At 34.8% G+C, this 23,173-nt stretch overlaps 1 protein-coding gene across 1 annotated transcript in view; it reads left to right on the top strand.

Annotated features, from left to right (window-relative positions):
* Positions 1–23,173, top strand: part of LOC148951310 (organic solute transporter subunit alpha) — a 72,067-nt gene that overhangs the window by 43,505 nt on the left and 5,389 nt on the right. The window contains exons 2-7 of the mRNA XM_089090230.1: positions 4,726–4,877; positions 13,285–13,358; positions 16,201–16,365; positions 19,132–19,243; positions 20,456–20,581; positions 22,529–22,658. Coding sequence (XP_088946356.1) covers positions 4,726–4,877; positions 13,285–13,358; positions 16,201–16,365; positions 19,132–19,243; positions 20,456–20,581; positions 22,529–22,658 — 759 coding nt within the window. The remainder of the gene's footprint in view (positions 1–4,725; positions 4,878–13,284; positions 13,359–16,200; positions 16,366–19,131; positions 19,244–20,455; positions 20,582–22,528; positions 22,659–23,173) is intronic.

Genomic DNA, 23,173 nt, shown 5'->3' on the forward strand with positions numbered 1-23,173 from the left:
GAAATACTAAGAAACCTTAGCTCAGAAAAGTCTGAAATAGCCAACTACTCATCCCAAACCCGAAGTTTCAGACAACAAACACCTATGAGTGACTAAGAATCCTAGCTCTGAAAAGTCCAAAAAGCAAACTACACCTCCCAAATCAGGTTTCGTGAAATATACTAATTGCATCCTTTTTTGAATCTGAGAATTACGGCTCACTGAGCCCTTCAAAAGCCTGCCTATATAAATCGGCCTAATTTCTTATTTTTAGGCGTTTCTGTTCTTTTCTGGTTTTAATCTGCATTGTGCACGCCTTGTTTGATGCATTTAAAGTATTAACGGTATTTTTTATCTTTCCATATCCTTTTACGACAGCTGGTATTTATCACACACCCATAAAAAACAGCCCACGGAAAATAACCCCCACGGAAAATATCCCTGAGAAAAGACATGGGAAAATAGCCCCTCCCTCCACCGCAAGATATGGTAAAAATGCTATTCAATTTACGCATAATAAAGCAATGTATCTTTTTCTTAAACTCACCCCCTTACTTTTCACGCGAAGAAACAGTTTGTTTTCACCTTACAATGATGGCGATAGAATTGAGGCATGGCCCCCTCCCCCTTTCGCCAATGTCCTAAATATATTGTTAGATCTTAATTTGAAAATAACGAGATTTCACCGGTTCTCCAAAATAGCACATTGCGTCTGCGCCTAATTATTACAATTGCCTCAAAGTGTTTTAATTTTGACGGAGAAACAGTTCCTTTTGACTTTGGCTGCTACGTTCGTAAACACAGAGGGGAACGGGTGACAGCTAATTATAGGCCTCGTGCCGGAGAGCCTTGTGTCAAAACCAGGTTCGGTTAATAACAACAGTGACGGAAGTCAATAATCGCTTTTAGCTAGGATATAGACACTTAAAATTGCATAAATTTAACGAAAGAAAATTATTTCTTTTTGCTAGAATTAAGGTCGTAAACAGAGGGGGAAGGAAGGATGGTGTTTACGTAACGAAAAAAGAGCGTATTTTACACTTTTTATCGAGTATAAACATCATATAGGGACGTTTGTATAGGGGAGGGGGGTTACCCGAATATAGTAGAGGGTGACCACGGAAAACAATTTTATTTTGAAAATAAAAATAATGAAAACAGAACTTACATTGCTAATTGCGGCTGCCAAGGCTTCAATTTCATCAATAATTTCATATGTTCTATCCATTGTGTCACAATACTTTCTGATAATTGAATGGGGGCACATGGAGGGCCTTTGGGGCACCGGGAGGGCCTTGGGGGGACCGGAGGGACATTTGGGGACCGGTGGGCCTTTGGGGCACAGGGAGGGCCTTTGGTGGTCCGGAGGGACATTTGGAGACCGGTGGTGGGCTTTTGGGACCCCGTTGGTCCTTTGGGAGCCCGGGGGCCCTTTGGGGCCCGGGGGCGGGCCTTTGGGGGTCCGGCGGGGCAGTTGGGGACCGGTGGAGGGCCTTTGGGATCCCGTTGGTCCTTTGGGAGCTCGATGGGCCTTTGGGGGGCCCGGGGACGGTCTTTGGGGTCTGGGTGGGCCTTTGGGGGCGCCGGTGGCCCTTTGGGACCTTGGGGGGCCTTTGTTGGTCCGGGGGGACAGTTGGGGGCCTGGGGGACATTTGGGGACCGGTGGAGGGCCTTTGGGAGCTTGGGGGGCTTTTGAGGACCGGGGGCTTCCTTCGGGGTTGGGGTTGGAGGATCGGAACCCTTTGGGGTTGGGTTAGAGGACCTCACAACACTGTTCAAATGAAACTTGTGTATTATAACGACCACACTCAAATCCTCTTCCAAAATCTCTTCAAAAATCATCTTTTAAAATGTCTCTATCTGTTTCGCCGAAATAGTTCCATAACCTGTCTAAAACGGTTTCGCCCAAATAATCCCTAAACGTAAATTCAGCGTGTTCCTTTGTTATTGGCATCTCTGCGCTAACGCATTTCAAATTAATATGAAACCTTTTCGCGCGCTAAAACAATTCATCGCTAAGATGTTTCTTGCCTAATTGTTTCCATGGACTTTGGTTATTAATATCCTTTGGAGTTCGACCAGTAGAACTGTTCCCGAGGCAAAGACATAAATGATTTGGTTCTATTCCTGGAGAAATGTTTCTAGGGCGAACATTTTTAAAGTCTGACAGATGATGTCATTGATTGATTGATCTGTAAAGAAAGGGGAAATTAATTTGTTGTTTCTAAGGGGAATTATTGATTCACGATAGGTGAATTGAGGTCGACAGCACAGGTGTTCTGACTCGTGACAGCACCATGTGGTTTATGGTTTTCTCAGTGAGAAAGTTCCTGTTTTTCAAATTCTCACTGAGAAAACCATAAAACAGACATGAAAAAATGTGAGAAAGTTCCTGTTTTTCAAATTCTCACTGACAAAAACCATAAAAACAGACATAAATGTGACAAAATTCATGTTTTTCCATGTTATAAAATTCCTTTTTTTTATTTCTCACTTAGAAAACCATAAACCACGTGGTGATCGTCGGACCTTCTGACCCCTCTCTACTAATATAGACTCTGAATCAGCACATATTCTTGTAGGGTTGAATGTAGACTCTGAATCAGCACATATTCTTGTAGGGTTGAATGTAGACTCTGAATCAGCACATATTCTTGTAGGGTTGAATGTAGACTCGGAATCAGCACATAGTCTTGTAGGGTTGAATGTAGACTCTGAATCAGCACATATTCTTGTAGGGTTGAATGTAGACTCTGAATCTGCACTATCATTACTACTGAGCTACAAGCCCGCTTATGCCCTCTACTCACACATATTGAAAATCATTGCATTATTTCGCTTGAAACGAGGCGTAACATGCCCACCTTTTTGCTAAAAAACAAGTTGACGGTGATAGGAGAAAGTGTGGGATTCAGTGGGATAATGGGCCCAATTTATGCCTTGAATCAAAATAAAGGAACAGGTTAGGGCATTCGAGAGAACAAATATGCCGACCCAATGGATAATAGACTACAGAGTGATAGACTAAAGTTTAGACAAAAAAAAATGATCGATCTGCCTAGGATTGATCGCATAAGATTGTTCACATCCGTGGTAACTAATTGGGGAGTGACCAAAAATTGAAAAATACATTGTTTTTCTTGAAATATTTTGGGTAAGAGCCAAAAGATAATGAAAAATTCGCACAAGAAAATTTGGAAAACTACTTCTTACAGCGTAATAGTTAATAGGCTTTAAATTTGCATACTTCCAGGAATTGTTGACTTTATAAGCATTGAAGCCTATTAACACCCGACTGTAGGAGCCATCGATCTGAAACCTATTATAAAAATTAACTTTAACTATGTCCCAGTAAATTTTGCAGTGAGACCGGGCACTTTAGTGCGTAACGTAGAAACAGGGGAGGGTTTGGAAGTTACCTACCCATATGAAAACCCGCCTCTAGTGTTCTCTTGGCTTAAGGTACTGGCTCCATAGGTTTCGATTAGATCTGAACATTTAGGTGCAAAGACTGAGGAAGGAACTCATGTCTCTTACTACCATTACCCTTTTCCTCCAATGGCTCAGGGTACTTACCCCCTAAGTTTAGAGCCTGTCCGTGAAAAAATCTGCTAACCCTTCTGCTAAAAAGTTAGCGGTAGTGGTGGTAAAAGTTATGCGGTAGTGGTTCGTTTTAACCGAGTCAATACAAATAAACAAATTTAGAGATAATTCCGCTTCAGAAAGGTTGCAACATACCTAAAAATTTGCAAGAAGTTCATTGGGGAGAGGAGGGTGTTTAAGATACAAAATGTCCATTTTGCACTTCCAATCAAACGGATCGAAAATCCGTGTATTACTTTGGTTCCAACACATTTTCAAATGCCTAGCTCTCTACTAAAACGTCTCTAGGGGAGTCGAAGTCACGGGTCGAGGTAGATCTTTTTCTGCTAAAAATTAGACGGCGGAGGGGTAGGGGCATTGAAGAAGCCGCAGGCCCATTTTGATTTACCAACCATACACACTGAAAATATTTGCGCGATACCAGTGCAAACAAGGTACAATATAAGCATTTTACGAAAAAATAAAATTGGCAGTAAGAGGTGTAGTTTTGCTCGAGGGCTACAGGTCCCCTTAACATCTCTAATGCTATAAATCATAAACGCTTGCATGATTTCGCCTTGAACAAATGCAACAGGTCTAATTTTCTGCTAAAAAACTAATGGAGAGAGGGGGATATCAAGAGGCCACAGGTTCACTTTTTATCATCAGTCATGCAGATTGAAAGTCGTTACACGTTTCTAATTTAAGCAAGAAGCTATCTGTCTTTTTGGTAAAAGTTTTTGGGGGGAGAGTACCACAGAAGAAGAGAAAAAAATGCATGTTCTATCACTTGGAAGGATCAGATCTTAAATTAAGGTGACCTTTTCTCAAGGGATTCAGCTTTTTCCTGTTTTAAAACTAGGGATATACCCACCTTTGGCTCTTGACATATGATGCTATTCACGCATCTCATTGTGCATGATATATTTTTGTGGTGTAGACAGACAAGTTGTCTCGTAATTAGTTATTTCAGAGTTTCTTTCCCCGGGAATGTTCTTCTGAAAAGGTTTCAGCATATGAAGTTTTGATTCGTTTTCTTTAATTAAACTAGAATAATCTTAAGGCTAGAAAACAATAATTGTTTACCGAAAGTTTCTAATAATTTGTATCTAAATACAACAAGGGAATTAATCGCTAGCTCATCTCTGATTTTTTCTTTTTTAGCATTTGGGTCTTATAGCGTTTTGGTGTATGTATCATCAGCGACAATCACAGCATTAACTCTCGCGATGTTTCTGTACTTGACATTTAGGATAACACGATTTGCACCATCAAGGAGGAGGACCATGATTCTTTGGGTTACTGCAACACCTATTGTAAGTAATTGAATCTTCTACCCTTTCATCCTTGGTTTACTCAATCAACATAAGTCCACCCAATCTTATGATATCAATTACATAAATTTCTTAATGAACCTATCTTTTTTATAGCTCACGGTAGACTAAAATTTAAAGCTCATATCAGAATATGATGACCTATAATTTGAATAATTTTATTATGTCATTAGAAATGTTCAGTTTATAACTTCTTTTGAGATACTACAATGAATGTTTTAAGTGTTGATATTGCTCTACAACAATACACTTTTCTTTCCTTTGAAACTCCGAAACTAAAAAAAAAACTATGGAGTTAATTCAATATAATCCTCTTAACAATCACTGAAACTTTCATCTCGATATGTACATTCGATCTTGAGATATAAAAATATATTTATTTTCCTAATAATTAAACATTTGGTTACATTTTCCTAATAATTACAAGTACACACTGGTTTTTATTTAAAAGCGTTCTTTACTTAGTTGCAGCTACCACTAATGGCCTTTGGTAAATTAGCTCCAGGTCGAACGGCATGCATTCATATAGTGGTATTTAAAGTTAATAAATAAATATCCGGATAGAGTACGAGTTCAATGACATCCTTACACTTCAAACGGCTCTGCAAAGATGCCAGGGACCAGGACTGATCATTCTCAGACTCTCAGACTGATCATTCTACTAATTTCTCAGGTCATAACATTCTCTTTTAATTTGTTATGTTGCATTGTGACTTTCCAAGTGCATTCTTGACGTTCTTGAGAACGTATTTGTAAAATTGTTCGGCTAGGGTATTTAGCATGAACAGGATACAGAAACATCAAAATTCATAAGTGATTTAAGACACCAAACTTGAGATGGGGCAATTAATATATTTTTCTTCAATATATAATAGCGTCCACTTAAACAAGTTTGGACCTTGTCCAAATGTATCTTTCGCTAATCGTTTATGGCTAGATTCGTGTCAAGGCTGACATCATGAGAGCGCTCACCAGTATTACCAACACTTAGAAACAAAATGTACCACAAATTGCATGTAAAATATACCAAAGACAAAAAAATGTACCATATCCCAAATTTTTTCAGCGTGTCACGCTTCGCGTAACAAGCGATCGTCGGTGACGTAAAGTACTATCTGTGAAAATTTTGCATAAGACATTTTCCTTCACTTTCTTTCTCCATTCATTTGTTTTTCTTTCTCTTCTAATACAGTACATTAGTCCTGACAGTAGTTGAAGAAATTGTTCGGAATAAAATGTATTACAACAGAAACATTTTACTACAGGCCAACAAAAGTCGTTGTTTTTGGCCATTTACGATCATTTATAAACTTGGCAAACTTTACCAAACGTTTTCAAACTCAAAACGAGCAGAAATTAACATGAGTTGGGCTCAAAACCCCTATGACTTCCCAAGGCCGGAACATAAATTGCACTTTACTGAAAAATATAAATGTTTTTACTTTTATAACTTTCTTTAATAAATCAAATAATATTAACATTTTGATTACTAAATATCAGTATAAATATAAGTATATATATATATATATATATATATATATATATATATATATATATATATATATATATATATATATATATATATATATATATATATATATATATATATATATAGTTGAAAGTTCTGGAAATTATGGATTTGAGAATGGCAAACCCCCCAGAGCCCCTAGGGCGAAGGTTGTAAGTTATGCCCTGGGGGCATATAATGTTTTTGTAGATGGAGTTTTCGTAAAAACTTCAAAAGGAGCTCATTGAATTGGAAATTGAGAGGGCTAGTGCCCTCTTTAATAGTCGAAAGTGATTGGAGGGTAACTAACCACCCTTTCACGCGCACCATTCTCCTAAACACATCCAATAAAAATTTTCAGATAGCCATTTTGTTCAACGTAGTAGAAAGCTCTGGAAATTAGGTCTTTGAGGATGACAACCCCCCTCCCCTCAGCACTCAGGGCAAGGGTTGTAAGTTATACCCTGGGGGCATATACGGTTTTTAATGAAAGCGTTCTCGTAGAAACTTCAAAACGGCTCATTTGATTGGAAATTAAAGGGCTAGTGACTTTTTTAATTTTTTAAAGTGATGGGAGAGCGACTAATGCCCCTCTCACGCCCATCACTTTCCCAAACATATTCAATCAAAATTTTGAGATAACCATTTTGTTTAACGTAGTTGAAAGTTCTGGAAATTATGTCTTAGAGGATGACAACCACCTCACAGCCCTTAGGGTAATGGTTGTAATTTATGCCCTGTGGGCATATAAGGTGTTTATAGAAAGCGTTGTCGTAGAAACTCAAAAAGGGCTCATTCGATTTGAAATCAAAAGGCCTAGTGCCCTTTTTAATAGTCGAAAGTGATTGGAAGGCTTGAAATTTTTATAGTAAAGATCGATGTGGGTATAACGTATGATTTTTTGTTGTTGTTGTTGTTATTTAGACCAGAGCACTTCGTATCGAAGGAGTTGTCGTAGGAACTTCGAAAAGGGCTCATTCGATTGAACATAGAAAAGGCGTATGCCCTTTCTATAGCCGAAAGTGATTGGAGGGCAACTAATCCCCCTCCCACGCCAACCCTCCCATTTGCCTTTAAGTTTAAAAACTAAATGTTGCCTTAAGATTAAATCAAAATGCATTGTGTTAATGCTAATTCCCAGTAAGGCATCTCAGCAGTATCCCAAGAACGACTGAGGGTATTATGTTTAAACTTTTGGGGCTACTTTTGCTCTTAAAATTTAAACCAAGTCAAAATAGCGTAAGTGTATCCAAGCTATCAAATAAAGTAACCAGATTTTTTTGCGAATGGTATCATGTTTTCCATTTCAAGTCAATTAGAGGAGGTATGAAACGAAATTAAACACTACTCTTTGTGTCCAGATTTTTAAAAGGGTGTATATTGTTCAAAATTGCTGGAAAATTTTCTCCAGCATACAAATAGCAAGCCAAACTATAAAGTCTTAAAAAAACAAAAGATTTAAAGTATTATTTTCTCTTTCACTGAAAAGACTAAGTCAATATAAAACGAACAGAAATTAATTAAAAAAAAACTTTTCCACAAAATAAGTTTTTCAAAGAAAAGTAAAGAACTCCATTAAACCAAAAATGAGCAAAAATAAAATCAAATAATCTACCAAGCGTGAAACAACCGCAAATCCGCATCGATAAATAAATGAAACCGATAACGAACAGAAATTACAATAAATAACCGATTCAAACTCAAAACGAGCAAAAATTAACATAAGTTAATATATATATATATATATATTAATATAATATATATATATATATATATATATATATATATATATATATATATATATATATATATATATATATATATATATATATATATATATATATATATATATATAATAATATATATATATATAGCCCCCTCTCTCGCCCACCTTTTTCCCCAATTACATCCAATCAAAATTTTTAGATAGGCATTTTGTTCAGCGTAGTTCATTTCCAGAAGAAATTATGTTTTTGGGGAGGACACTCCCCCACAGCCCTCAGGGCAAGGGTTGTAAGTTATGCCCTGGGGGCATATAAGGTTTTTATAGAACACTTTGTCGTAGAAACTTCAAAAAGGGCTAATTCTATTGGAAATTGAAATGGTTAGTGCTCTTTTTAATAGTCGAAAGTGATTGGAAGGCAACTAACTTCCATTCCTAGCCCACCATATTCAATAACAAATCCAATCAAAATTTTGAGATAGCCATTTAGTTCCGCGCAGTTTAAAGTTCATGAAATTATACCTTAGAGCAGGACACTCCCCCCACAGTCTTCAGGGCATGGGTTTTAACTTATGCGCTGGGGGCATATAAGGTTTTCATTGAAATATTTGTCGTAGAAATTTGAAAAAGGGCTTATTCGATTGGAAATTCAAAGGGCTACTGCCCTTTTTAATAGTCGAAAGTGATTTGAGGGCAACTAACCCCCCTCTTACGCCCACCTTTTCCCCAAACACATCCAATCAAAATTTTTAGATAGCAATTTTGTTCAGTGTTTTGGATTTCCAGATAGAAATTATGTTTTTGAGGAGGACACCCCCCCAGCCCTCAGGGCAAGGGTTGTAAGTTATGCCCAGAGGGCATGTAAGGTTTTTATAGAACATGCTGTCGTAAAAACTTCAAAAAGGGCTCATTCAATAGGAAATTGAAATGGCTAGTGCCCATTTTAATAGTCGAAAGTGATTGGAAGGCAACTAACACCTCTTCTACGCCCATCATTTCGCCAAACACATCCAATAAAACTTTTGAGATAGCCATTTTGTTCCATGCAGTTTAAAGTTCAGGAAATTATACCTTTGAGCAAGACACTCCCCCCAGAGTCTTCAGAGCAAGGGTTATAAGCTATGCCCTGGGGGCATATAAGGTTTTTATTGAAATCTTTGTCGTAGAAACTTGAGAAAGGGCTCATCTCAATTGGAAATTCAAAGGGCTAGTGCCCTTTTTAACAGTCGAAATTGATTTGAGGGCAACTAGCCTCCCACTCACGCCCACCTTTTCCCTAATCACATGCAATAAAAATTTTTAGATAGCCATTTTGTTTTACGCAGTTTAAAGTTCTGGAAATTATACCTTTGAGCAGGACACTCCCACCACAGTCTTCAGGGCAAGGATTATAAGTTATATATCTTTCCCCAAACACATCCAATCAAACTTTTTAGATAGCCATTTTATTCAAAGTAGTTGAAAGTTTTGGAAATTAGGTCTTTAAAGATGACAACCCCCCACAACCCTCAGGGCAAGGGTTGTAAGTTATGCCCTGGGGGGCATATAAGGCTTTTATAGAAATCGATGTTGTAAAAACATTAAAAAGGGCTCATTCAATTGGAAATTGAAAGGGCTAGTGCATTTTTAATAGTCGAAAGAGATTGAAGGGCGACTAACCCCCTTCTCATGCCCACCTCATCTACCATGCCCCCATGCCACTGCCACTCTCATGCCCATGACACATCTAATCAAAATTTTGAGATATCCATTGTGTTCAACGTAGTTGAAAGTTCTTGAAATTAGGTCTTTTTAGGATGATAACCCCCTCAGAGCCCTCAGTGCAAGGGTTGTAATTTATGCACTGGGGGTATATAAGGTTTATATAGAAAGTGGTTGTAGAAATTTTAAAAAGGGCTCATTTGTTTGGAAATTAAAATTACCCTGTTTAATTGTCGAGAGTGAGTGGAGAGTAATTGACCCCCCTCTCACGTCCACCGGGTTCTGACCCATATCCAGTCGCGTTATTGAGATAGCTATTTTGTCTAACATCGTTGGATGGTGTGGAAATTGTGTATTTGACGATGAAAAACCCCCCAGAGCCTCAAAGAAAAAGGTTATAAGCTCTGTACTGGGGCATCTAAGGCTTTTATAGAAAGAGTTGTCGTAAAAACTTGATAAGAGGCTCATTCAATTGGATATTGAAAGGGCTAGTTCCCTTTATAATATTAGAAATTGATGGGAGGGTAACTAACCACCCTTTCACGCGCACCATTCCCCCAAACATATCCAATCAAAATTTTCAGATAGCCATTTTGTTCAACGTAGTAGAAAGATCTGGGAATTAGGTTTTTGAGGATGACAACCCCCTCCCCCAGCCCTCAGGGCAAGGGTTGTAAGTTATCCCCTGGGGGCATATAGGGTTTTTATGAAAGCGTTGTCGTAGAAACTTCAAAACGGCTCATTTCATTGGAAATTAAAGGGCTAGTGACTTTTTTAATTTTTTAAACTGATGGGAGAGCGACTAACGCCCCTCTCACGCCCACCACTTTCCCAAACACATCCAATCTAAATTTTGAGATAACCATTTTGTCTAACGTAGATGAAAGTTCTGGAAATTATGTCTTAGAGGATGACAACCACCTTCACAGCCCTTAGGGTAAGGGTTGTAATTTATGCCCTGTGGGCATACACGGTGTTTATAGAAAGCGTTGTCGTAGAAACTCAAAAAGGGCTCATTCGATTTGAAATGGAAAGGCCTAGTGGCCTTTTTAATAGTCGAAAGTGCTCGGAAGGCTTGAAATTTTTATAGTAAAGATCGATGTGGGTATAATGTATGATTTTTGTTGTTGTTTAGACCAGGGCACTTCGTATCGAAGGAGTCGTCGTTGGAACTTCGAAAAGGGTTCATTCGATTTAAAATAGATAGGGCTGATGCCCTTTCTATAGCCGAAAGTGACTGGAGTACAACTGATCGTCCTCCCACGCCCACCCTTCCATTTGCCTTTATGTTTAAAAACTAAATTTTGCCTTAAGATTAAATTAAAATGCGCTGTGCTATTGCTAAATCCCAATAACGCATCTCAGCAGTATCCTAAGAACGACTGAAGGTATTATGTTCAAAATTTTGGGGCTACTTTTGCTCTTAAAATTTAAACCAAGTCAAAATAGCGTAAGTCTATCCAAGCTATCAAAGAAAGTAACCAGATTTTTTTGCGAATGGTATCATGTTTTCTATTTCAAGTCAATTAGAGGAGGTATGAAACGAAATTAAACACTACTCTTTGTGTCCAGATTTTTAAAAGGGTGTATATTGTTCAAAATTGCTGGAAAATTTTCTCCAGCATACAAATAGCAGGCCAAACTATAAAGTCTTAAAAAAACAAAAGATTTAAAGTATTATTTTCTTTTTCCCTGAAAAGACTATGTCAATATAAAACAAACAGAAATTAATTAAAAAAAACTTTTACGCAAGATAAGTTTTTCATAGAAAAGTAAAGAACTCCATTAAACGAAAAATGAGCAAAAATAAAATCAAATAATCTTGAAAGTGCGAAACAACCGCAAATCCGCATCGATAAATAAATGAAACCAAAAACGAACAGAAATTACAATAAATAACCGGTTCAAACTCAAAGCGAGCAGAAATTAACATAAGTTGGGCTCAAAACCCCTATGCCTTCCCAAGGCCAGAACATAAATTGCACTTACTGAAAAAAATACCAATGAATTTGTATTGTCAGTTTAATATACATATACTGATATTTAGTAATCAAAATGTTAATATTACTTGATTTATTAAAGTTATAAAAGTAAAAACATTTATAATTTTCAGTAAAAAGCAAACTATGTTCTGGCCTTGGAAACGCATAGGGGTTTTGAACCCAACTTTTGTTAATTTCTGCTCGTTTTGAGTTCGACTTGGTTATTTATTGTAATTTCTGTTTGTTTTGGGTTTCATTTAATTATCGATACTGATTTGTGGTAGTTTCACGCTTGGTAAATTATTTGATTTATTTTTGCTCACTTTTTGTTTAATCCAGTTCTTTACTTTTCTGTGAAAAACTTATCTTGCGGAAAAAGTTTTTTTAACTAATACGAAACAAGGAAAATAGGTGACTGCTTGTCTGTCTCTTATCTTGACTATGCTGAACAGATGAGGGTGAAATAAAATATTTGTAGATGAAAGAATACAAACGTAGGTACAAAAGTACTGAATTGTACCACATTGTACCATAATTTTGTAAAATGTACCATATCTTGTGGGACTGTACTAAATTGTACCAGTAGAGGTGAAATGTACCAAAATGGTACAATTGTACCACGTTTGGCATCACTGGCGCTCACTGACACCATGAGAGCCATGACTGGGCTATATCTATTAATACAAACGAGAAACTTGCTTGGTTCCTGGTTGGCTGAACTGACAAAACATCGAGTTTTTGGCTTTAGAACTGAATTTTAACTTATCTTAGGAACGCAGTATGGTAATTTAGCTAAACCAGTATGTAAACACCTATTTAGCAATGTACTTTAAATTCTACTTGAACTTTTCAGTTTCAAATTTTGTGGGTAATGTTCAGTATTTGCTCTATTAATCAACAATGTAGTAGTTTACATTGCCCCTTGGACAAGGAGGCCAATGGGGGGGGATTTCCTCCTTAAGTTTTTTGTCCATCCCTTCAGATTTTGAAAAATACCCGTTTTGGTATTTGTCAGTGAAAAAAAACATAAATCCCTCCCCTTCCCCACAGATTTTGAAAAATATTTCTGTGTGTGTCGGAATCAAAGATCTTTTTCTAGTCCTTGACCAATCCACTTCATTTTTGTGAATTGGCATCCCTGCTCTTGGGCAAGCTTAATCGTGTAAATCCATTGGTAGCAACATCGCTAGCTTATCTAGTAAAAAACTGATGTTAACCCTTGTTCATGTGTTGTGGAAACGGAGAATTAAGGTTTAGCCCCCTTAAGACCCCCTGAAACATAAAATATACACAAAGAATGACAAACATTTTAATATTCTGATGAAAAGAAAGGTTTTTCTGGGGGGAAAAAAATCTTTTCTTAGGTTGCAGACCTAGAACAGTTTACCTGCTCTGGGTTAATTTTCTAGGATTGCCTATGGAGACGCTACTTTCACAAAAAATTTCTATGATTTTTTTTTTCTCTTTGACTTGCAGGTGCTCAGCTTTATGTCTTTTGTTGGCATGCTCTTACCAAAGGCCAATTACACTTGCAAACACATCAAATCCCTGTAAGTGTAGTTTTGTTACATATTTTATTTTATATATATATATATATATATATATATATATATATATATATATATATATATATATATATATATATATATATATATATATATATATATATATATATATATATATATATATATATATATATATATATATATATATATATATATATATATATATATATATATATATATATTTATATATATATATATATATATATATATATATATATATATATATATATATATATATATATATATATATATATATATATATATATATATATATTATTTTATATATATATTTATATATATATATATATATATATATATATATATATATATATATATATATATATATATATATATATATATATATATGTCATTCATATATATATATATATACATATATATATATATATATATATATATATATATATATATATATATATATATATATATATATATATATATATATATATATATATATATATATATATATATATATATATATATATATATATATATATATATATATATATATATATATATATATATATATATATATATATATATATATATATATATATATATATATATATATATATATATATATATATATATATATATATATATATATATATATGCATATATTATATATGAAGTGTCTTATGATAAAAAGTTTCCCAATTGACACAGAAACGAGTAAAGAATTACATTAACGATAATGCTAATTTCTTATACTTTGTGCAAATCCACACTGATATCGTTATGTTTGATTGTCATATGGCATCGAAAAATACAAATTTTAAGCATTATTCCAGAATGGAGCAAACTAGAATGCTGGAAATTATACCAATGTAATACTGATCGTCCAAAACCTTTAAATCCATGTTTAGTATAAATACCTGAGCATATAAAGATTTTAGGTAAGAGAGATAGATTTACAACCAATAACCATCAAATTAAGTCTAGCATATACTGCAAAAAAAAAAGATTCTTTCAACAAAGCGATGCAGTAAAACTTCTGTTTAATATAGCATTCTAACAATTCTCACGTCGACCTCTTTTAGGATTGTTAGTTAAGTTAGACTAAGAACTTTTTATCAAGCTTATTATGTGTCCAAGGTTTATTTTGCTTCAATAAAACTAGCTCAATAGTCTTTTCTAGCGATGATTTTGAATACTTTTAGCATACAACTTAAATTATCTTCAAAACCCAAGCAAAAAAAAAAGAAAAGAAATTTTACTTTAGTAATCGAGCAGTCATTAAGCCATTAGCTATTAGAATAACACAAAATTTCAAGCTGTTGGAACAGACTCTAGTATTATTCGAAAAAAAAAACAATAAACCATTGCATAACCTCCAAAAATCTAACCATTTGTCTATACTAAGGATAATTTCAAGCTGTGGCGGGAAGTTCTGAATATAGTCTATACTCCAAACCAGGGGCACAAATTGAAATGAAGTCATAAGGACAATTGCTCCCCCTATACTCGATTGCTTCTTTCTCCTATTTTGAGAAATTCCTTCTATTGGTATCTTCATTGAAAGTAAAAAGAAACTAAATACCCCACCTAGATTTTGAAAAGTACAATTTTTCTGTCTTCATAAAAAAGAATTCTTACCCTTTTCTACATTTCGTTAATTTTTGCCCCCCCCCCCCCTTCATAAACTGCTCAGATATCTTCACTCGAGATATTTCTACAAAAAAATTGTGACAAATCCGTTTAATTCTTTCTACAAATAGAATCTACAAATTCTTTGTAGACTTCTGTTTTCTTCCCAGTTTATTTTTCGAGTACATAGCTTCATTGAAACTATAACAGTTTGATTATATCACACATTATGCATACTTTAATGTGTTTATAGTTTTCAATCTGAGTGTAAGAAATGTAAAACAAGACCAAAAAAGAAATTGCAAGCCTGTCAGAAAAAATATAATTAGAATTGAAGTGCTATGACTGTAGTCAATATGCAATTTTATCTCCATTTTCTCTCAAACCAAACAGTTGAAACCAAACAAACGAAATTGTAAAAATGAAATGAAAAAAGTGAGTTACCCATTTTGCCAAAACTTTCGATTATCTAAGCCCACTGAATGTAAAGCGTCTAGGCAGAGGCTCAGAGACCTATAGTTACTATTAATCAGCTCTGAAACTTCCTTTTAAAAATTATCCTAGAAAACAGAAAAATCTTTGGCAATCGGTACACATTTGGTTCAATTTGTAGCCTCACCTAGCAGATAATTTTCTTTTGTGAATTAATTATATTTCCTCATTTTCCATTATTTCCATTTTGAATCGGAACTTGCAATATTTTCTTTCTTTCGCAACTGATTACCTCATCTTGCATTATTTTCATTATGAATCTGAAATTGCAATATTTTATTTCTTTCGCAATATACTCCGGATAGAAAGGCAAAAACTATGTTTATTCACATTAGAAGTGAAGTTTAAGTACTTAAGAAAAATGAAATAGAGCTATGTTTACTCAATTTTATAATCCATACCTTTGATACTGTCGTGATATCTTGATGCAAGATGTTTGTTTTTACTAATCCTTAAAGAGCTTGATTTACTACGAGTAGTTAAGACTGCTCCAACTTCGAAAATCCGATTATGATAAAAAACATATTGAAGTCCAGCTTCTTACGTTAAAAGGATCAAGTGAATATAGCGAAAATAGTGACAGTCAGGTTGTCCAACATTAAAATCCACATTCGTTTTAGGATTTTGTGCCTAGACATTATGCAGGGAGTGGGCATCCAAACGGTCCATTTTAGACATCCAAACGGTTTAATTACTAGACCTACTGAGATATAAAAACTATGTTTTTCAGATATATGCCCTGGGTGCTGATGCATTTAGTTGATCTGACACTAGACTATCACGGTGGGATTCAGAATCTTTTACCACGACTTGAAAGTGACGGAGCAACCTTGCCACTTGAGCAAATTCCATGTTGCTGTGCAGCCCTGATCTGGAGAAAAGTTTTATACAACAAGTAAGATATTAATTCCTAGTTGGTCATATTTTTGTGTTTTGGTTCTTGCCAACAGTAACATATTATAAAGCTATTCTGGACTAAACTGATAAAACTTCAAAGGCCCATTGCACAACGAGATTTGTTTAGCAACAAGATTTAGCTTGTCCCAGAACTCTGTTAAAGGTATAAGCTTTTACTAGTGACCAGATTTCAGTGTCTACTGAAATTGAGGTACCTGCTTATGCTGTAATTTCCTATGGTATTTTTGAGAAAGCTATCTAATCGCAGTTTACTTAAATACACTTGGTTTCAGTAGCCTAATGCCAACATCAATTGAACTCTGTTTTCGTGCTAATCCTAGGTATAGTTATGAAGCTAGCTAAACTTCTTTTGTGATCAGGCTTAGAATCAACTAGTTTCAAAGAGTAGCATGACTAAATCTCGACATTACTAATGTCTATTAGTGATTTGGGCTTAAATCATCTACAAGCAAAAGATTTGTGAAAACTAATTTAAAAACAAAATTATAAAAAGACTGGGGTAGATTACAAGCTTGGATTGGCAAGAGCAGACTGTGACAAACTCGGATGTCGCGGCTGCTCATTAATTATTTAAATATCCATTGATGATTATCAATGATTATTTTCATTGATTATTTAAATTATCTAATTATAATTAGTTATTATAATCTAATTATTTTAATTATTTTTTTCCCATTATTTTTTTTAATCAATTAATTAAAAAATTTATCAATTATTTTAGTTTATTAAATGCACCCTCTACTTTATTTTAACAAAACAAATTTCGAAAATTACAAAATGATTATAACCGTCAGACTATACATTTGAATTTCTACGCTAATTTTTGCCCCCGGGGCAAGTATCCCCTCTATCCCTCACTACGTACAGCCCGTATAAATTGAAAACAACACTTTCCACTAAGCCTAAAAAAGTTGGTTTGTTTCTTTGCTCACTCTTAGTGCGAGACTGGTGTCTTTTTTTCTTTTTCTTTTTTTATTGTTTACACTGGAACTATCAACAATGGAATTCCGTCGACCAGGAGACATTCGCATGAAAATTTGTTTTACAAATTTGTAAAAAGGTGTTTCGTGAAAATGAACAATACAAAGCATTCACACACCAGCAGCGATAAATGGTTATCAAAGATGTCATATTTATAAATTCTAAGTTCGGGAAGGGGGTATTGGCCTATACGCCAATCCCAATAACTTTTTTAAGTAAGGGATATTAAAAGCTTCCTTTGGATCTACACTTCTCTCGGTGTAGATCAACAACATAAGGGAAAAGCTAATTAAACTCTAAACCCTTTTGCTAACGATATCAGGATTTATGCAACTCTCTATTGACATGATTACCCTTTACGACCTTCTTTATCCCTAATCAGATTTTATGAAGACGAAAAATCAATCTGATGTCTGGGTGGTCAACTTCAATGCATGGTCACTTGAATTTTAAGGGAAACCCGAATAAAGGTCTCTCTTCAAGGATGCACACAGGGGTGAATTGTAGCACTGGTCGGGTAATGTTGCAGCCTCTAAGTGATTTTTTTAATGTCGCATCAATGGCTGTTTTCTGCAAGTACATCCATCACCATCCCTCCGATAAATTATCTCGACTCATGCCACCGTTTGCCAGGACAATGCGTCAAACATGCGGAAACACAGCATGGTCAGATTACCAGCAAGAGGAGACACTCCGCAGTGTCAACGTGAAGAACAGCTTTGTAAGGCGCTGCATCTCCATTTGAGATGGTCTCCTGACGGACGTTACTCCTGAAAACATTTGCGTTAATTCCTTTAAAAGAAATTATGAAAGGAAGACACAGCTCAAGGGAGAAAATCTAGATAACTGGCTGACTAGTGGAATATCAGGCCCTAATTTCTTAGCAGCCAAGCATCATGAATTTCGTCATAGAAAAAAAGAGTTTAGAGATAACAAAATACAGTTTTGAGGCTTATAGTGATCAAATGTCGTTTATTAGAAGAAGTTCCTACTAGACAAAGACATTTCCATTCGCTATAAACACCCTATCGATCAAAGCATTCTGTTACATAAGTTGAATAATCCTGGCGACTGGGAAAACAATCTTGATTCATTAAGAACCTATATACATAAGCTTATGACTAAAGCATGTGTACAATGGCGTCTATCATGTCCTCATATTGTTGATAATATTGGTATCCCACAAGGTTCATTATTCGGTTCCTGCTTACTTTGTAGCAGCAAGGAAATAACCATCCATTTCTACGAAAAACGAAAAATTAAGACAAAATCGACGAATCAAATGTTAATTCAAAACTAGGTAGTATAGTATCAAAGTTGCTAAAAACAATCTAGCATATTTTTGTGGGGTATAAAAATTTTCTAAGAGTTTTGTTTAGGACTTAATTATCAATTTTTACGCATTGTAATTGCTGTAGTTAAAACTGTCTTCAAATTTAGGTTGTTTGGAACAATTTAAACACATCTGTCCGTTTCCTTTAATAAAAATTCTTAACCAGTTATTAATAAGAATCACATGTCAGATCATATCCTTCAGTCAATATCAGTTCAAATCCAGCAGTTTACTTAAATATTTTTTCAATTATTTCGACCAGTTTATAGATCACAGAATAAAAATAAATGAACACTGGAGGATTTTTTTTACCCCTCCATGCCACTTTTGGATGTTTCAGTTTCATAAACTATCTATAGTTCCTTATTCTATTCAGCGAACCTCTTGCTATGGTATTCTGATGTTCAACATATATGTTTGTTTTTTCAGGCACACAATGAGGGTTGCACGAGCTCTTGTTTACCAGTATCCCTTCATTCAATTCGTACTTGTCTTCCTTGGAATGATACTTGAAGAACTTGGCTACTATAAGTCAGGTTATGTAAGTCCTTCTTTTAATTAATATTTATTATCAGGCAAGTACGCAAGAATTCATTCATAGAGGGGGGAAAGTAGGCCAAATTGCCAAGAATAGGTGAGCTATTAAATAAAATCACAAGCATTTGGGTTGGCTCGAAGAATTTTTGTTGCGTACATATCTTTATAATAAGATACGTAAATTGTTGGTAATTGTATATGTAATTGATATATAATTGTAAGATATGTAAACGATTTAATGTTTTAATTGTTGGGAAATGGGTGTTTTATTAGGCTAGTATTAGAGATCTGGCGCGGGTTATCCGTATGGGAATGACCCACCGTGAGGGCGTTATATGATGACTTTGTTTGTTTGTAGTGTGGTTTTTGAATGTTGCTTTTCTTGCTGTAGTCTTTTTTGACAAAAGTTTAAACTGAATCTTTTAATTGTATTTGTATATTGTTGTCGTTTTTTTAGGCAATGGCTCGGCAGGTTTTTCTTGATTCAAATATACCTACTATGCTTTCTTTATAATATTCTCTTATAGTGTTTCACTTTAAAACTGATTGCACTTTCTTTATTATGCAAAATCTGAATAAAACAGCTAATACGAGAAGTATTTGGGACATATTCAAATTTCCAAACTACTTTTCCACAATCCGGTAGACTTTAAGAAATATTTAATTAAGCTGAATCTTTGATTTGCTAGTTTTATTTCTACATTCTAGTTGTCTGTGTTTATGAGCAAAAATTTGTGTAAAGCAGTACATATCTGGTCAAGTGATTCATATTCGAGGATTTAACTGATTTTTAAATGATGATTGTCGACGCTAGCAGCATATTATCGTTACTATTGGTGCCATATAAAATTATTTAAGAAAAATTACCACTATCAAATATAAATAAATATATAAATATTATTGTCGCAAAAATTCTATTGGGAAGGTCATGACATAAATGTCATGCGCAGAGGAGTCTGGAATAACAGAAATACTAAACACCTCTATGAGAGGGATCTTTGAAATTCTTTTTGGTTGCTATACTATGGCTATGGTGCAATTTTGCCGTTGACAGCAAATTATTGCTCACTATTCATTTTATTTGCTCCAAAAAAATACTAAAATTATTTTAACTTTGAAGAGACGATAAAATGATAAAATTCAATCCTAATGCTTGCGAATAAGTAAGGATTGTAAACTTTAAAAAATAATGTAATTAAAATTTTTATTTTTTCAGGTTGGCCTTGACAACTCCTACATATATTTGACTACACTGAAAACCATATCATTCTTTATTGCCGAGTGGGGAGTTAATTTGTTTGTTGCCATGTCTGCCTCCAGGTTGGCCCATATCCAATACGGCGTACGTACTTTTGCTTTTTATAGGCTTTTAAGCAGAAGAGTTGATTGTTTTTGGGTGTAAAATGAAAATCGCTTGAAAAATAATTGTTAGTATTTAATCAAACACACTGGAATCTATATGCTCATGTATCAATGTTCGCTTTCACTCTTCCTATAACCATACCTTCGAATAGTCAACAAGGATGACCCTAGCAGACTGCAGAGGGGAAGGGCAGGTCCCTACCATAGTACGGTAACACCCAAAATAAACATAAACAGGGAAATTTTGTAGCGTCTGAAATAATCATGACACTTTCTGCAAAACAATTTCAACCCTCCCCCCTGGCTCCCAAAGAAATATGCACTGACCATTCCCATACAAATCCCCATGAGCGCTGTCGCTCGTCTACATTTCTCTCGCTTGCATCAAGTGGAAGAAGAACAGTGTTATTTGTTCTCTGTATCCATTGGCGTAAGTAGCAGTATAGTCTAAAGGACCGAGAGGACAACGATTTCTCTGAAGTTCTGGGCTTTAGTCATCAAAATATGTGGTTGCTACCTTATCCAACATGCAACTATTTCTGTCAATGCTTGAAGTATTATTTACTCTATGTTCCCATACTGGAAGGAAAGAAATTACATCCAGCGCAAATAGAAGGGGTTGAATGCCTTGCAAATGTAGGAGAAAAGATCAAGCGTCGTATTCACTCCCCAGTTCTATTTAAAATGAGAATTGTCGTAACATTGCTTATCATTTCTATTCTATTGATGTATTAGTTATTAACACCCATTAATGATTTGAAAACATCTTTCAAAAAACGTGCAGCGATTTTATACCTGATCACTCCAGCAGCTTACTCATTAGATCAGCATTTCATATTCTTTCAATGATTTCAAACCATATTATCCAACATAGTTCTATTCCCCCTTTACTTGAACCTTAAATTCCCGGGCCCTAATGATTATATTGGTTCCTGTTCCTATAATATCCCTATTTTGATAATATATGTTAAATATGATAAATACTAGTACCAAGTAATTGAATACTAGCACCAGAAATATTTAATAAATAAACAAAAGTGCATGAAAAAAAGCAGTTAGTGAGGATTGTATGAATATAACTGAATTAAATCTCTAAAAATGGAAATTAAAAACCTTATCCAATTGTTGAGTGTATTTTTTTCTTGTTTAAAATGATGTAAAGACAAAGTATTTCATCTGGGGCATTTAAGAATTTTAATTATTTGGGATTTTTAGAGGGGGGGGGGGATTTTATGGTCGACACGGAGGTTTTGAAGTGATTAAAATATGTTTCTATTGATTCTTTTTTAGTTTTGCTTCTAACGTGGAAGGGGTGCCCTGTGACAAAAAAGCAACCTGAAAAAAATGACTGGGGAGTATTTTTTTATATTGATAATTAGTTTTAGAATGCTCCAAAGTTATTGCTGTTGAGCTTTTAACTGTTTAAACTATAGCATTAATTGATAAGACAAATATTTTTAATTTATTTGTTTTTGAAGTGTTGGTACATAAATATCATAAATAAAGTTGTTAGTTTTGTATTTTAAAGATGTTGGTACAGCTGAGAGGAGAGGCATTACAAAAAAAAGAAAAAAGAGGCTGAACCCAAATCTTTAGACAGTTTCCGTAGAGATCAGGACAAAATATAAGGCTATGGCCTCTGGCTCAACATTTTTATACGTAAACGTGCAACTAGACATTTGACTTGTATTGTTATTGTGTTGTTATTGGATAGACTATGATTGTGACTGTGAGGGTGGTACTCTAAAAAGCGTGCTACTCGACAAACGAGACTATGACCTTTATTTGAAATTATTTTATAGCTGACTTATGGACTTCCTGCGCGGAGGACTTGATTTAGAACAATGTGAGATAGACAGAAAAAAAAAATACTAAAAATAAAATTCATATAGTAAATGGAGATATTCACAACGTCAATATTTTTTAGATGAAAATCCACTTGGTTCAGCTGTTCATTCTATTCGTGAAAGCACAGAGTACAACCATGCAGATCCTTGGAGACAATCGAGTTATTCCTTGTGTGTTGCCTTATCTATCAGTGAATGCATTTGAAAGTTGTAAGTATTTCTATGTTCGTAAACATGGGCTCTACTCCAGTTCACACTGGAATGTAAAGGGTTCTACTACTTTCACCGGTGTTGCACGTATGTTGCGTTAAAAGCGGATGAGTGTTCACATCATTCGACAGCTCAAACAAGAGAAAATTAGATAATTAATAATATACGAGACTGAATAGAATTCCGATAGTTTCCGATTTTCATAGCTGCTCCCTCTCTCTGCTGCGTCTTGTCGTCTACTCTTAATCTGTTCGATAAATTTTGCTTCCTTGTCATAAGAACGTGTGCTTTTGGATGAACTACGTAAGATCCGTGTGACCTTTATTACTGATCTGACCAAGGACTATTTAAATTAACTTCTGTCTCCATAATTAGATCACCTTAGTCAGTTGACACTTTAATCTTAATGTTTCCAAGGAGAAACCACATATTGTCAATTTTTTGCCTTGAAATGCACTATGCACAGAATTTTTTTCTGTAATTAAATTTAGTTACACCTTTCTCATAGTTTATTT

Source organism: Artemia sp. Qi Xiang Cuo, chromosome 6 (genome assembly GCF_049724085.1).
Source record: "Artemia sp. Qi Xiang Cuo chromosome 6, ASM4972408v1, whole genome shotgun sequence".
In the NCBI taxonomy this organism is placed as follows: Eukaryota; Metazoa; Arthropoda; class Branchiopoda; order Anostraca; family Artemiidae; genus Artemia; species Artemia sp. Qi Xiang Cuo.